Raw genomic sequence first — 16,717 nt, 5'->3', positions numbered from 1 at the left:
ATTTGTAGAGACATGGATGGACCTAGAGACTATCATACAGAGTGAAGTGAGTGACAAAGAAAATAATGCTGCTATGGACATTGGGGTACATGTATCTTTTTAAATTAGTGTTTCCGTTTTCTGCAGATAAATACCCAGAAGTGGAATTACTGGATTATATGTTGGTTCTATTTTTAGTTTTTTGAAGAAACTGCATACTGTTTTCCACAGTGCACCAGTTTACATCCATACTAACAGCGTACAAGGGTTCCTTTTCTCCACATCCTCGCCAACATTTGTTATTTGTGGTCTTTTTGATGACAGCCATTCTGACAGGTGTGAAGTGATATCTCACTGTGGTTTTGACTTGCATTTCTCCAATGATTAGCGGTGTTGAGTATCTTTTCATGTGCCTATTGATCATCTGTATGTCTTCTTTGGGAAAATGTCCATTCAGGTCTTCTGCCCATTTTTTAATTGGGTTGTTTGTTTTTCTGATATTGAGCTATTTATATATTTTGGATAATAACCCCTTATTGGGCATATCATTTGCAAATATTTTCTCCCACTCAGTAGGCTGTCTCTTTGTCGATGGTTTCCTTTGTTGTGCAAAAGCTTTTAAGTTTAATTAGGTCCCATTTGTTTCTTTTTTGCTTTTGTTTCCTTTGCCTTAGGGGACAGATCCAAAAAAAAAAGTTGCTACGATTTATGTCAAAGAGTGTTCTGCCTATATTTTCTTCTAGAAGCTTTATGGTTTTCAGTCTTGCATTTAGGTCTTTAATTTGAGTTCATTTTTGTATACGGTGTGAGGAAATGTTCTAATTTCATTCTTTTATGTGTAGCTGTCCAGTTTTCCCAGCACCACTTACTGAAGAGACCATCTTTTTTCCATTGCATATTCTTGTCTCCTTTGTCGTGGACTAATTGACCATAATGTGTGGGTTTATTTCTGGGCTCTCTGTTTTCCTCATTCCCGGTTGTCCAGTCTGGCAAGCTGGCAATTTCATCTAAATTTCTCTCAAACCTGACCACTGATTATTTCCAGTAACTCAAAGGAAAGCCAACATGTCTCCACTGAACTCCCTGCTTCTACTCTTACCCTCCTCCATCCATTCTCCACACAGAGTAACTTTTAAAAACATGTAAATTGGATCATGTCACTTTTCTGCTTGGGAGTCTCGAATGGCGTCCCACTTTAATTAGAATAAAATTCAAACTTCTTTCCATGGCTTCCAAGGCCCTGCAAAGCCAGGCACCTGTTTACTTCTCTATTTTCAACCTCTGTTCCGACCAGAGCCTTCTCACAGCTCCTGGAACAACCGTACTCGTTCTCATCAGAGAGCATGATGCAGCTGTCCCTCAGTCAGGAATATTCTTTACTCTTTCATCAGTTAACTCTGACACACAGTTCAGATCTCACAGAAGCCTTCTCTGACCTCCCAACTTACACAAGCTCTCATCTAGATTTTATAGCCAAAGGAATGCCAAAATAATTTTAAGACATAGGACAAATGTACCAATAGTAAAATTTCATTTTTGGATAAATTTATAAACTTCTTTTTATATGCTCAAAATCTTGATGGGATTATATATATATATAAAAGATAGTAACATAAGAGAGGGTGTGGATTATATCCTCCTTTATCTATTTTCCAAGAGTTTTCTAAGGTTTCAGAATTTGAACTTTTATTGAATATACAGGGGAAAGCAGAAAATATGCTGTTTTATGAACATATCACCACTATCCTCTCCAAACTGCCTCAGATTTTACGTAGGAAATTGTTTATCTCTGTCTCTCCTCCATTTATCTCCTATCCCTGACCCCAGAAGAGACTCACATCTAAAGCACACCAGTCCTGCATCATTGAAATGACATGTGTTAATTTCATTTGTAGCGTGAAGGCTGCTTCCCACTCTGGTTCCATTTCAATATGCTGTCCTACTTGACGTGTAACTGGATCCATTCCCTTAAAAGAAGTGAAAAGATTTTTAAATAAACTAAAATTACATCTGTTCTTTTACATCGAAACTTAAGAAATAATGCAGAAGAAATATTGATTACAAAAACTCATAAAGTAGAAGTTCTAACAGGAAGTTTCAAGTAGTATGAGAAGTCCAACTTCTTAAATAACATGTTTATGTAACATTCTCTAAAATTTTATAAATAAAAAATCCCAGTAAAATATAGAACAACTTATTTTAGAGGCAATCTTCTATATGTTTTAGACAATAAAATGTATATAGTTCACTGCAACAATCCTTCAAATCCCTTTTTAGCTCTATCATCCATAGAAAAAACTGTCAGAAGAAACTTGACAGACTTTTAAAATGCTACTGAATTTATAAATATGTTCTATAATATACTAAAATACAATTTTTATATTTATTTGTAATCTGTAACTAAAAGTTTTCATAGGGCTTCCCTGGTGGCACAGTGGTTAAGAATCCACCTGCCAAGGCAGGGGACACGGGTTCGAGCGCTGATCTGGGAAGATCCCACGTGCCGTGGAGCAACAAAGCCCGTGCTCCACAACTACTGAGCCTGCCTTCTAGAGCCTGAGCTCTAGAGCCCGCGAGCCACAACTACTGAAGCCTGCATGCCTAGAGTCCGTGCTCTGCAACAAGAGAAGCCACCACAATGAGAAGCCCGCGCACCGCAACAAAGAGTAGCCCCTGCTCGCCGCAACTAGAGAAAGCCCGCGTGCAGCAACGAAGACCCAATGCAGCTATAAACAAACAAACAAACAAACAAACAAAGTTTTCATAGAGACTGAAAGAAAGCAAAACAAGAAAAAGATAAACAGCTTTTAATACAAAAGAATATAACTTTTTTAGAAACTAGCCGAACTACCCTGGTGCATTGGAACTGATTAAAAATAATAGAAAATACAGGACACTTCAAGTATTCAAAATGACCAAGGTAGATACTGTTTCCATAGGTACAAGGAAAAAAATAGAAGTACTATAATAAAACACCCAGAAACTACCACCAACGTGGGAAATAGAATATATCCTAAAAATGATAGGTTAACTTTACTTATTCCTTTCTTAAGAAAGCCAGAAAGCTACTAAAGGAATCATAATGATATTCCTCAGATTTTCTGCAACGTCATCTATCTTTTTACAGTTAGGGGAATTCCCTGGCAGTCCAGTGGTTAGGACTCTGTGCTCTCACTGCTGGATTTAATTCTTGGTTGGGGAACTAAAATCTCACAAGCCTTGAGGCATGGCCCCAAACAAACAAACAAACAAAACCAAAACAACAAAAAACTGGTTAACTATACCAGTTTCTGCTTCTAGATTCTATTTTGTATACAGAAGTGTTTCCAAAAAGAAAATTAAATGGGGGGGGGGGAGTTCTATACTATATCATATAAATATGGTATCAATAAAAGAAAAATATGGAAACATTAAGAAGACAAACATTATAGTTTCCTAAATAACTAATTTGACAATACTTCCATGTAAGGATATTCAAAACAAAACAAAACAAAACAATCTGCAACCCCCAAGGAAAGAACATTAACGGTAACCAAAAGAATAACCAGATACAAAAGTACAGCAGATGTCAGAACCTCTGCTGGGATCTCATGCATTCTACGCCTTTCTAAGAGTTTCCATTTAAGAGGAGCTTCTTGATCCTAACTGTAGCTATCCAAATTATTCTTTTAAAAATGTGCCCAATATGAAAAAAATGCATAGACAGAAAGGTATTTAGCTCAGTGAACCGAAAAAGGGGGAAAGTAAATGTTTCAACTTTTGAAATGTGTCAGCTTATACATACCTGCATACATTTGAGTAATTCCAAAAAGGCATCAAATCCTTCTAGGAACTTCTGCCTCAGATCATCTGACCATTCAGTTGGTTTGCTAATTAACACATACCTGAACAAGACAAAAACAGCAATGAATATATGGACAAACAATGACCTTTCACAAGTTGCAACTGGTTCAATAATTAAGCGAAAACTTACTTAAGATCTAAAATAAGGCTCTGAACTCTCCTAAACTTGAAGGCTTGTAAAGCAGTATATCGTTCAAACTGAAACCTGCCCTGGGCATCTCGATGTCTCAAATGATCCATAAAAGTCTTAATGATAATGGTCATTAGGTTTTCTTCTGTGATGAGCATCCGAGCCTAGGACAAAGTATATCAGAGTACATGGTAATAAAAAACTATTTACCAGAAAGCTAAAAAAAAAAAGTCACCAACATTGGTTAGCTCTTTCAGTTTAGACCTTTTTCAACACAACTATGTAATATCATAAATGCATTTTTGTGTATTTCTAAATAACAATTACTTACTCCAATTGCCACGTGTATGAAGCAACAATTACATCACGGAGAAAGATGCCAGAATGTAAGGAGACAGATCCAAGGCTCATTATTCAAAGACAATTCAGGGTGGGGGATCTGAACCAGGCTGCAAATTTTCCTTAACTGAGACATTTAGACACCTATAATAGTATGGTATAATTATTCTAGGATCCACAGGTTTATATCACAGATTCTGTAGAACTCAGTATGAAACACCATACTTCCTCTTAATCTTAGTTGAGATTTATTTTTTTGTTTTTCTTTCTATATAGATATATATATTAATGTATTTTTTAATAAGCAAATACACTTAAATGATGCAAAAAACAGGTAAAAAGTCTCCTAGCTCCCAAAGTCCCCCTTGCAAAGGCAATCTCTGTTAGCAGTTTTCTTGCATATACTTCCAGAGATGGTGTGTATATAATATATACGTGTATGCACATATACACACATATATACATTTATAGGACATGGATAACTGTTATTAAGTAGATATAAGTATGGGTATGTATAATGATCTCCCCCCCTGCCCAAAGGATAGCATATTATAAACACTGTTCTGCACTTGGTTTTTTCACTCGATATATTTTGGAGATTGTCCCATACCAGTTCATATAAATTCCCTCACTCTTTTTAATTATCCCCAGTACTCTTTTCTATCATACTTTATTAGCCAGGCCCTTACTGGTGAGATATTTGGGTTTTTCCCAGTCTCATGCTATTTATCACAAAAGATACTGCAACAAATATCTACTATGTACAGTTGCAAGGATATTTATAGGATAATTTCCTAGAAGTGGAATTACCGGGTTAATGTGTATATACATTATAAATTTTGACTGATATCACCAAACCCCTCAAAGAAGACAAAACAATGCAGAAGTTAGATGTCTAAGAATATAGTAAAACTGTATTCTAATGTAGAGGTTAAGTTGTAAAGTCATCAGATAAGGAGAAAATCGATACAGTTAAACATACCTTTGAAAAACTCTTAAATAATCATCCCATTGCCAGGACTTAGGCCCCAAAAAGCTCAAAAGTCAATAGGATTAATTTCTGTTAATTTTCCTAGACAGTGAAGACTAAGTTCAAGTTCGAAGGAGGGGAGGTGTTGACAAGTTAAGTAAAAGGATTTTCCTTCTTGTTTGCTATATTAGTCAATTTTGAGACAATTAAATGAGTATATGTGATTTCACTGACCTAAGAAAAAACTCTGGTCTCGGGAAAAAGCTTTTACTATTTCGCCATCAAGCATAATGTTTGCTTTGGGTTTTTACCTTTTGCTTTGTTTTCAGGTATTTTATCAGATTAAATTCTTTCATTCCTATTTTATTTGCTAAGAGGTATTTTTCGTTCGTTTTAAATCATGAATTCAGGAAAAGCATCTGATATGATCTTTTCTCTCCTTTTTGTCTGTTAATAAGTTGAATTACGCCAGTTGATTTTTTTTTCAAATGGTATACTACTCTTGCGTTAAGGAAATAAAACCAAACTTGGTTGTGATATATTATCCTTTTTCTATATTGCTTGATTCAATCTGTGCAACCTCGTTTGTGAGAGAGATTAAATGGTAATTTTCTTTTCTTGTAATTGTTGGGTTCTGGTATCAAGATTACAGAGGACTTAATTAAACTGGCAAGTATATTCTCTTTCTCTGTTTTCTAGAAAAAGTTATATAAGACAGGTATTATTTTTTTCTTGAATATTTGGAAGAATTCCCCAGTATAGCCTTTGGGCCTGGGGACTTCTTTGTGAGAAGATTTTTATATTAATTAAAATTTTCTATTTCTTGTTTCTCTTCTAACGACCTGTGTTTTTTCTTAGGGATTTGTTCGTTTCATACAAATTTCCAATTATATTGATTAATTTGATCCTAATATTGCCTATTTTCTATTTAAAATCTGTAAGGTTTGTAGTTTTTTGTAGTCCTTTTTAAATAAAAATTTTTCTGTTTTTCTTATTAGACTTTCTAGAGATCTACCCCCATCCTTTTTTTTTTTTCAGAGAAAAATCTTTTTTGTACATTTACTTTGTTTTATTAATTTCTGTTCCTTACTATTTCCCTTTTTCTACTTTCCTTAGACAAAAAATATAAGTACTTGTATTACAATGGCCTTCAAGGTCTGGCACTAATCCACTCCCATGTTCCCTTTATCCCCAGACTCAATGACCTCATGGATCAGTCTCCTCCTCACTCACTCTAGCAACACTGGCCTGTTCTGGGTTCCTTCTTCCAAAATGCCAAGTGCACATTCACCTCAGAACTTTGCACTTGCTGTGCCCTCTGCCTAGGAGGCTCTTTCACCAGTTAGTCACATCACTCACTCCCTCATGTCTCTGTTCAAACACCACCTCTCTGAGAGGCCTTTTTTGATAACCTTGCATAAAATATGACCCTTCCACTGTCACTCTCTAACCCCTTAACCTGCTTTCCTACTTTACAGCACTTCTCAACATTTGATTTATAATAAATATATAAATATGTAAATATTATATACATCTGTCTCTCCCCAATTGCACTATAAATCCCATGGGAACAGGGTCTTTTGTCTTTTTTGTTTACTGCTATATTTATCTCCAGAGCCCCAAACAGTGCCTAGTTAATAAAGGTGCTAAATAAATATGCTCTGAATAAATGAATACATATGTTATTTTTCTAGTGCTTCTAACTAAAGGAGTCAGACAAGAAACATAAAAGGTTGAAATATCGGAAAAAACCAAAGATTATTATTTGTAGATTACTAGAAATTCCAAGGAATCAACACAAAATATTAGAGAAAATGTTAGTAAGAAAACCAGACTGATACAAGATGGATATATAAAAATCAGTAGTTTTCTTACATACTAGCCATAGTGAGATTAAAAATATGAATAATTTACAATAGTGTCAAAAATATAAAACATAAACACTTTTAAGACAAGTTATGTTCCTAGATGGGCATACTCAATATTGCAAAGATACCAGTTCTTCCCATATTATCTATAAATACAACATCTTTTCAGTCAAAAACCCTAATGTGGTTTCTGAAATTGACAAACTGATTTTAATTCTTCTTTAAAAAAAAGAAGCCTAAAATAATTAAGAATTTTTTTGAAAAGAATAATGAAAGAAGATTTAGCTCTATAAAATATCAAAATGGAATAGTAAGCTAATATTATTAAAACTGGGTACTGGCATGGAAATGGACAAAAGGATCAATGGAGGAGAGAAACAGATTTGAACACACATGGGATTGTCTCAGAGGCTTCTCAAACTCATCCCTGACTAAACTGAAAGCAACACTTTCCCTTTTTATAAGTTCTACTCATTCTCCTCTTGGTTACAAAAGTCAGAAACCCAGAAATCACCTTTATATTTTCCCCTCAAACCCAACAACCAATCACTCACCAAACCTAATATTCCTCAAACCCAACATGTGGCCCGTCAGTAGATTTCACTACTTACATATCTCTCACAACTTCTATACCCGCTGCCACAATCCCCACAGGTTTCCCACATCCACTACTGCTCCTGCAAATTTGTTCTCCAAATTACAAGAAGCATCATCTTTTAAAAATCACAAACGTGATGCTATAAGTGCCACCTAAAACTCTTCAGTGCCTTCCAATGTTCTTAAGAGAAAAACCAAAATCCTTAACTTGGCCCAAAATATCTCATTAGTGGCTAAATAGACTTCAGACAGCTTCAACTGTCCTAGAATATACCCTTGAACATAAAAATAATCTGGGGAAAAAACAGGCATTAAAAAAAGAAGCTGGAACATAACACCTTGTTAATAAAATAACTGTAGAATACTCTTAACTCCATACAATTAGGCCCTTGCCTATGTTTCTGGTCTCATTTAACTCCGTGTTCAAGGATCTTCGACCATACTTCTTCCCTTCTCTTCCCTTCCCTACTTCAGGATTTTTTCAAGTGTTGGTTCCTCTGCATGATTCCTCTTCACGCTCCTGCATAAAGTTACCTTCCCTACAGAATCCTCTTCTGAACTGTGGGAAAAGGTCAGATCTCTCCTACTCTACCAAAACAACAGAATTCTTCAGTTTTTATTATAATTTTAATTACCATTTACGTGAGTCTTTCCCTCCCTACTGTAAGTTTCATGAGGGCAAGGCCCATGTCTGTTCACCATTCATTCCCAAAACCTAGAATTGTGCCCAATAAATAATAGGTGCTCAGTAAATTTTTTTTAATGAATTAAATATTAATAAATTATTCAGTAGAACTAAAACATAGTGATGCCTCCTGGAACAACTAGCGAAACTTAGTACAAGATCACCCAATCATCATGATTCAATTGCCTTAGTTACCCCTTCCCTTAGCAGGGAAAAGGAGGCTTCTTAGAATGTGAGATCATATACAATATGCTGTTTCTTCTTTTTTTGGCCACGCCACGCAGCTTGCAGGATTTTAGTTCCCCGACCAGGGACTGAACTTGCAGGCAGTGAAAGCACTGAGTCCTAACCATTGGATGGCCAGGGAATTCCCACAATATGCTGTTTCTAATGGATAAATTTGTTAAACTAATGAGTTTAATTTTAACTCATCAGTTCAAAACCTCGGGGAAGTACTATGAGAAAGTACAGATTAAGTTCAAATGACTTTCCCCCTCCAGATTACACATTCAAAGATACATGTTCTGGGCTTCACTGGTGGCGCAGTGGTTGAGAATCTGCCTGCTAAAGCGGGGGACACGGGTTCGAGCCCTGGTCTGGGAGGATCCCACGTGCTGCGGAGCAACTAGGCCCGTGAGCAACAACTACTGAGCCTGCGCATCTGGAGCCTGTGCTCCGCAACAAGAGAGGCCACGATAGTGAGAGGCCCGCGCACCGCGATGAAGAGTGGCCCCCGCTTGCCGCAACTGGGGAGGCCCTCGCGCAGAAGCGAAGACCCAACACAGCCAGGAATAGATAAGTAAATAAATAAATAAATAAAATTAAAAAAAAAAAAAGATACATGTTCTAGTATGACTGAAGGCATGTGAAGTCTGATCACCCATTAATAAAATATTCTTCTATTCAGGAATATACAGATCTCAGTTCTCTATTATTTTAAGGCTTTACTTCTTCTAATGGAAAACAAGAAAATTCTTCTTAGTCTTTTAGTACTTACAAGTGAAGGGACTGTGAAAATCTGAACCGAGAGGTCTGCGACTGAAAACTCTCTGTCGTGGTCATCTGTCACATAATCACTCTGCAAACGCTCATAGTTCTATTAAGAAGGCAAAAAAAGGCAAGGAGTGCCAACTATCAGTTACAAAGAAAAGGCAAGCACTACTCACCAGAGTAGGTGCGGTGAAGAACTGGACAGACAGAGCAGTCACGGACACTGCTCGCTCGTGATCATCCTCCATAAAATCTCTCTGCAACTGCTGGTAATTCTAAACAACAAGGGGGAGATTCACCTCTAATCCACAATGACCAATGTTTAAGGATTATAATGAAAAATCAGTGCTGGAGGAGTCAATAAGATATTCTATGAGAATGATGACTGGAATGTGCCAACTAAATTCTGTGTAAATATCAATTCACTATACAATCTTCTTTAGCACAATGGCAATTTGTGAGCTCAAATAGGAGTAACAGCTACTAAAATCCTGGGACGTCACTGTACATGGGTGGAGCCAAATCACAGTAGCTTTACACTGTCTCTGATGAAACCAGACTTTCATTACTTCTGGATGCCTATCAGAGTCACCTGATGGCTCTTTCAAAGTATACATGCTTGGGCCCCATTCTTGGTGAATCTGCTTCAGTAGGTTTGAGAATGGAACCCAAACACATGCATTTTGAAAGAGCTCCCCAAATGATTCTTGTATGTTTCCTTGGTTAATAACCCCGAATTCAGGTGAATAAAAAACCCAAGCAGTTAGCTTAATCACATGCTGCTGAAAGGGAGAAGAACATAATTCAATAATATCAACAACCTAGAGTTATGATTCTTAAATCCCATCCAAATATACAGGTCGTTTCAACTAAAATTATCTTTTCTTACACAAAATTTAATAGGAATAACATAATTCAATGACATAGGTTTAAAGTCTTCATTTATCATTTCACATCATACACACTGCATAGATGGATATTCACATTATCATGGCAGATGATAAACAAGAAAAACCTCACTGCTAGAATTTTATTCTATTGATGAAAGATAAAAAGATCATTTATGAAGTTTCTTAGAATTTAAAATCAACCCACTGACATATTACTATCAGCTGTTAATTTTACAAACACTGGATATAATCATGGACTACAGTTACTCTGTATATAACCTATTTCGTTAATCTTCAAAAGTGAGAAACTACTTACCTTTGCAAATCGAACAGCAAACAGTTTCTTGTATTTCAAATCCATAAGTAGACTGCTCATGAACAACTGATGATACACACTCCTAGCACCTTTTACAAAAAGAGCAGATGTAAGATAAGGATATATCTAACAAGCCAAAAATTACGTTTCCAAAGTTTTCATATGATCAACTGTATTTTAAGTGTCAAGAGCAACACTCTACGTGTGTTCCTTAATCAGTTTTTCTAAATATATTTTTCAAACAAAACATAAAGGTGATTTAATTTGGATCATGGATCCCCAAATCTGTTTTTTCCCCAAAGAATAAGACTGCATGTGTTAATTCTAAAAACCATCAATATATTTATTAAATACCTCCCCAAATGAAAAAGAAACTAACATCCCAATTACCTGTGTAAGTTCCCCTATACCTTAAAAGTAGTTAAGATATGTACCTTTCCACAATTTGGAATCACTAAGCATCAACCTATCCACTAGAGAAGAGTTTTCACCATTTGGCCCTTCTTGTAAACCAACTTGACATAAAATTCGGCGAAGACCATCTTAAAACAAGAAGAAAAGTAGTCAAGAAACAGTAACTTCAAATATTAAAATAAAATGACATATTAGTAGAAATTTTCAAATGGATCTACTATAGAGTCTTACTATTTCTTTTTTAACTTAAGGTCAAATTTATTCAGAAAAAGTAAACATACTATTTTATTAACATGTTCACAAAATGGAGAAAAATTCCAAATCTTGCATTATACACCAACTCTTATTCCAGAATAACAAAATACATGTGTATCAGAATGGCAATGACCTCTTATGCTGTAAAGAATTTAAATAAGCCACAAAGAACCCAAAAGCCACTGAAATAAACATGGTTTTTTAAGCATCTATGCTAATTAAGCCAGGTTACAGTAAAATTGTTACATATCCCATGATAACTGAAGATAGGTATAATATAAAATTGTGCTACCATTTAAAAGAAAGAATACATTACCTCTGTACTTTTATACCAGTCCATTTTATTAATGTTATGCAAAATGTTCTTCATTAAACAAAAATACACTATGTACTTATGTATACCTACTATATGAGGGGCTTTGGAAGGCAAATTCCATTATATTCTAAATGTTAAACTTAAAAACTATATATAAGTATTAACAAAACCACAACTTTAATACCTTCTAGTTTCATATTTAAAATCCACTGTTTTAAAGTATTCTACAAGCATGCAAAATAATCCGAAAAAAACCAAAAAATAGAGTAACTTTAAAATTTAATTATAAGAGTCACCAAATAGAAATTGTTTACAAGGCTAAAGAGAAAACTTTATATATGAATTAAATAATAGATAAGGTCTTTAAATTGTTGATGATAAATAAATTTTCTCAAAGAAAATTTTCAGCAGAAAACTGCTTCCATGATACTATTCATTAATGCTGTAGCACAGTACTTGGCATACAGATATCCAATGAAAACACCAAAGCCAAAAAAAAAAAAAAAAAAAAAAAAAAAGGAGAGAAATAACTGGAAAGACATTTAGATTAAACAAACACGTTCTCCTAAATTTCCACACCTCCATATTTTCACCTGTCAATTCACAGTGTGGCAATACTCTTTCTAGTAGCCTTTTAATACAAATGTTTTAGAAATTTTCTTTATAGCAAACATTGGAATGTCATTTATTCAAACCACCTCCCTTGCCTGAAGAACAGTATGACAGCTTAGATCTATTCCTAGTTTACTCTTCAGTGTTACACAGCAAACTTGTATTTTTGGCATTGGACGTGAAGGTTCTTAATTCTGTTTATCACTACCTTTAAAAGATTATCTAATTTGTAGACTGTGGAAAAACAAAAACTCAAATACACAGTAACTTCAAATTTGCAAATTTTCAGGGTTGCAAATTATTAGTAACCACAAGTCGTAGAAGTCAAAACAAAGACATCCTTTAAACAGTTAATCATTTAGGTTTTATATACAGTAGCATTATGCAGCTTGCTTTGTGGAAGAGAATTCCACAGGATACGCCATTAAGAAATAGGTTCTTTTATCAAGTTGGTAAGATTTAGGTTTCATTAGCATATTATAGTCATTTACAATTGTTTAACCCACTGTTTCCTGCATTTATTTGAACACAGACTCCTCTGTATGCATATAAAAAAGATCCCGTGGATCAAAACTGGGAAACAGATTTTTTTCTACGTATAAAGATATTATGAGATGGTGTTTTAAAACATGAAACTAAAGCAAAAAAACGATTCCACTTGCTATTTTTTCCAAAACAGTTTGGCAAAGGCATATGAGCTCATTTTTAAGTCAATTAGCACAAGTATGAACCTACCTGAATATCCAATAATACTTCCCAGCCAAGACAAAAGTTTCAAACCAAAATTCTGATGTGCGACAATAGACGAATGCATAACTTGAACTTTGAGTGGCTTTGTCTGTCTACTGGTATTTCTCTTAAAAAGAAATGGCAGGATGAAAAAACAAACTTAAAAAGGCTATTTTAGAGAAAGAAGTTAATATTTTTATTTAATATAGCTACACTCTCATCATTATAGGGGAGTTTTTCATGTATGTGTGTAAGAAAAATACCACGTGGCTTGCTTTATTCAGATTCTAATTTTCTAGAAGCAATCTTAGGATTCTTACAAAAAAGTAAGAAGTTACAGCTTTAAGTAACCTGAATTTTTGGTCTTATATTTGAAAATCTGCCCCACCAATTATAAATTATTTAAATGCTTAAATTGGCTTTATGTCTTTAAACTAATTTTTTAATGTAATTACACACTAATTTAAATAATTTACTTGATTGCACAAATGTGATGTTATCAATACTTTAAAAAAAATTGTAGTAAATACACACAAAACTTTCCAACTTAACCATTTTTAAGTGTGCAGTTCTGTAAAGCAGATTGTTGTATAACCAGTCTCCAGAACTCTCTGTCTTGTGAAACTAAAACTCTGTACCCATCAAACACTCCAGGTACCTCATACAAGCAGAATCATACATTATTTATAATATCTTTTTGTGACTAGCTTATTTCACTTAGCATAATGTCCTCAAGGTTCATCCACGCTGTAGCATGTATCAGAATTTTCTTCCTTTTTAAGGCTGAATAATATTCTATTTTATGTATATAGACTTTGTTTATCCATTCATCCATTGATAGACACTAAAGTTGCTTCTACCTTTTGTCTACTGTGAATAATGTTGTTATGAACATGAGACCCTGCTTTCACATCTTTTGTGTATATACCCAGAAGCAAGACTGCTGGATCATATGGCAATTCTATTTTTAATTTTTAGAGGAACCACCATACTGTTTTCCATAGTGGTCGCACCATTCTACATTCCCACCAGTAGTGCACGAGGGTTCCAATTTTCCCATATCCTTGCCAATACCTGTGATTTTCTGTTATTGTTTTGTTGTTGTTGTTGTTTGTTTTTAATACCCATCCTAATGGACATGAGGTGGTATCTTATTGTGGTTTTTACTTGCATTCCCCTAGTGATTAGTAATACTGAGCATGTTTTCCTGTGCTTTGGCAATCTGCATATCATCTTTGGATAAATGTCTATTTAAGTCTATCAAAACTTTTAGTTTAACATGTTTTCCCCCCCTTTTCCTTTTTTGCTTGGATCATCGTTCTACCCACCAGTTCATCCCACCTCCATAACCCACATTAACACAGTACACCTTTGCATACTTTATCCATCTATATGTATTATATATGTACACATTTATAAAGGTTTTATTTGATTTACAAAAAATGGGATACTACACATATTCTGTCGCATCTTTGTGTTAACAGTTTTTTTTTTGGTTAATGACTCATAAAATTCTGTGGTGTGGATTTATTTAGACATTCTTTAGAGAAGGGCATTCATAGTCTCTTTGTTTTCAGTCTTCTATGACTACAAAAAACGTAGTACTGAACATTTTGTACACACACTAACTGGTGCTTGTATTTTTACAGGATAAATTCCTAGGAGAGATAATAGATGTTACTAGATTGTTTTCCAATTATGTGGTAGCAATTTATTTTTACACGAGTATTTCTGTTCTCTGCATCTCTGCCAGCAAGGTACTTTATCACTCTAATTTCTCCATCTTGTTGGGTATGAAATCTGTCACTTTACGAAACTAGTGAGTTTGAGTCTCTTTTTACATATATTTACCACCTAGATCTTCTCTGTTGTGATCGTCTTTTCATATCTTATGCCCATTTTTCTATTTTGTTGTTTGCTCCCTACTTGATAATCTATGAGTGTTCTGTTTATCATAAACATTAAATGTCTATCCTTTGTGTTAGAAATAATTTTTCTAAATCTACTGTCTACTGACATTTTTTATAATATTTTGCTATGCAAATTTTTTTTTTTTTTTTAAATTTAATTTATTTATTTATGGCTGTTTTGGGTCTTTGCTGCTGCGCGTGGGCTTTGTCTAGTTGCCGTGAGCGAGGGCTACTCTTTGTTGCAGTGTGCAGGCTTCTCATTGCGGGGGCTTCTCTTGTTGCGGAGCACGGGCTCCAGGTGCGTGGGCTTCAGTAGTTGCAGCACCCGGGCTCAGTAGTTGTGGCGCACGGGCTTAGTTGCTCTGCGGCATGTGGGATCTTCCCGGACCAGGGCTCGAACCCGTTTCCCCTGCATTGGCAGGCGGATTCTTAACCACTGCGCCACCAGGGAAGTCCTATGCAAATTTTTTATGCAGCCAAAAAAAAAAAAAGTTCTTTTCTAACTCCTGGGGTTCTAGTCTTGGTTAAGAAGCTCTCCTCCTCCCTTAGAATGTACTTGTTTCCTAGATTTTCCTCATACTAGTATCTATTTCTGGACTTTCTATTCTATATTATGCATATAGTATATCTATGCAGACACTACCAGAGATTACAAGTACTGATTTTTTAGGGAAAAACTGAAATAACACTATGAAGCAACAAATGTAAAGGGAAAAAAAACACCTTCTCCTTTACCTGGATTCATCTACTGTAAACATTCTATTCCAATTGCTTTATCATTTGCACATTATCTTTCTCCACACAGACACACACAAGCATTTAAAAAAAAAAACAAAACAAACCACTGAAGGTTAAGTTATATGCATAATGTCCCCTTATCCCTAAAAACTTCAGTATACATTTCCTAAGAATGGGAATGTTCTTTTTATACAACCACAGTGTAGTTTCTGATGGATTATTGAGTATGTCCAGTTATCAATAAAGAATTTCTTAAATAAGACACAAACTCATGAAGAGAAAAATATATTTTGCTACATTAAAATTAAAGCTTTTGCTCAAGGAGAAGCATCACAAATAAGCTTAAAATAAGTCACATATTAGGAAAAGACACTGCAACAAAAGATCAGGATTCAGATTATGTGAAGAGTCCTTACAAATCAGTAAGAAAAAGACAAATAACCTAACAACAAAAAAATGGGTAAAGAGTATGAACAAGAAATTCACAGAAAACTTAAACGACCAATACAATAAATATGAAATAAGATACTCAGTAATCAAGGCAGTGCAAATTTAACTGATGAGATGCCATTCATACACATCAGGTTGGCAAAATTCTAAAAATTTGACAATATATAGTTTTGACAAAGCAGTAGAGATATGGGAACTCTACTTCAGTGCTGGTTGGATGTATATTGGTACCACCATTTTGGAGATTAACTTGGCAAAATCTAGTATAGCTGAAAATGCCCAAAAGCTAACAACTCAGAAATTCCATTTCTTGGTATATACCCTGGAGAAACTTTTGCTTCTATGCAACAAGAGGACAAAAAAATGACCACAGCAGGACTGATAGTTATAGAAAAAAATTGGAAATATCCTAATTGTCCATCAACTGGAGAATGGAAAAATTATGGTATAGTCATCAATGGAATACTTACAGATACATGTATCAACACAGATAAATCTAGAAACAACACTGAAATGAAAAGGCAAATTGCAATATAATACATTCAGTATGAATCTTGTTATATAATGTTTAAAGACTTCCAAATCAATACATATAATATGGATGGATATTTAACAGATGAAATATAAAGGCATGTATGAAAATGAAAGATAAATTAATGAAAGTAGTTATCTCTCGGGAAGGAGGA

The 16,717-nt window shown here is 34.7% G+C and overlaps 1 protein-coding gene across 4 annotated transcripts in view; it reads right to left on the bottom strand.

The window, feature by feature from the left end:
• UBR2 (ubiquitin protein ligase E3 component n-recognin 2) overlaps positions 1-16,717 on the bottom strand; it is a 116,005-nt gene that overhangs the window by 53,201 nt on the left and 46,087 nt on the right. For 3 of the 4 annotated variants that reach the window (XM_068557111.1, XM_068557113.1, XM_068557114.1), the window contains exons 8-14: positions 12,940-13,060; positions 11,042-11,149; positions 10,608-10,696; positions 9,409-9,507; positions 3,953-4,116; positions 3,764-3,863; positions 1,818-1,946 (exon numbers count right to left, since the gene is read on the bottom strand). In XM_068557111.1, the coding sequence (XP_068413212.1) occupies positions 1,818-1,946; positions 3,764-3,863; positions 3,953-4,116; positions 9,409-9,507; positions 10,608-10,696; positions 11,042-11,149; positions 12,940-13,060 (810 nt within the window). Of the gene's footprint in view, positions 1-1,817; positions 1,947-3,763; positions 3,864-3,952; positions 4,117-9,408; positions 9,508-9,577; positions 9,677-10,607; positions 10,697-11,041; positions 11,150-12,939; positions 13,061-16,717 lie in introns of all 4 variants that reach the window. The other variant, XM_068557112.1, reaches the window with a different exon arrangement.

Source organism: Eschrichtius robustus, chromosome 12, assembly GCF_028021215.1.
Source record: "Eschrichtius robustus isolate mEscRob2 chromosome 12, mEscRob2.pri, whole genome shotgun sequence".
NCBI lineage: Eukaryota > Metazoa > Chordata > Mammalia > Artiodactyla > Eschrichtiidae > Eschrichtius > Eschrichtius robustus.
This window is presented reverse-complemented; position numbering and strand designations above follow the sequence as displayed.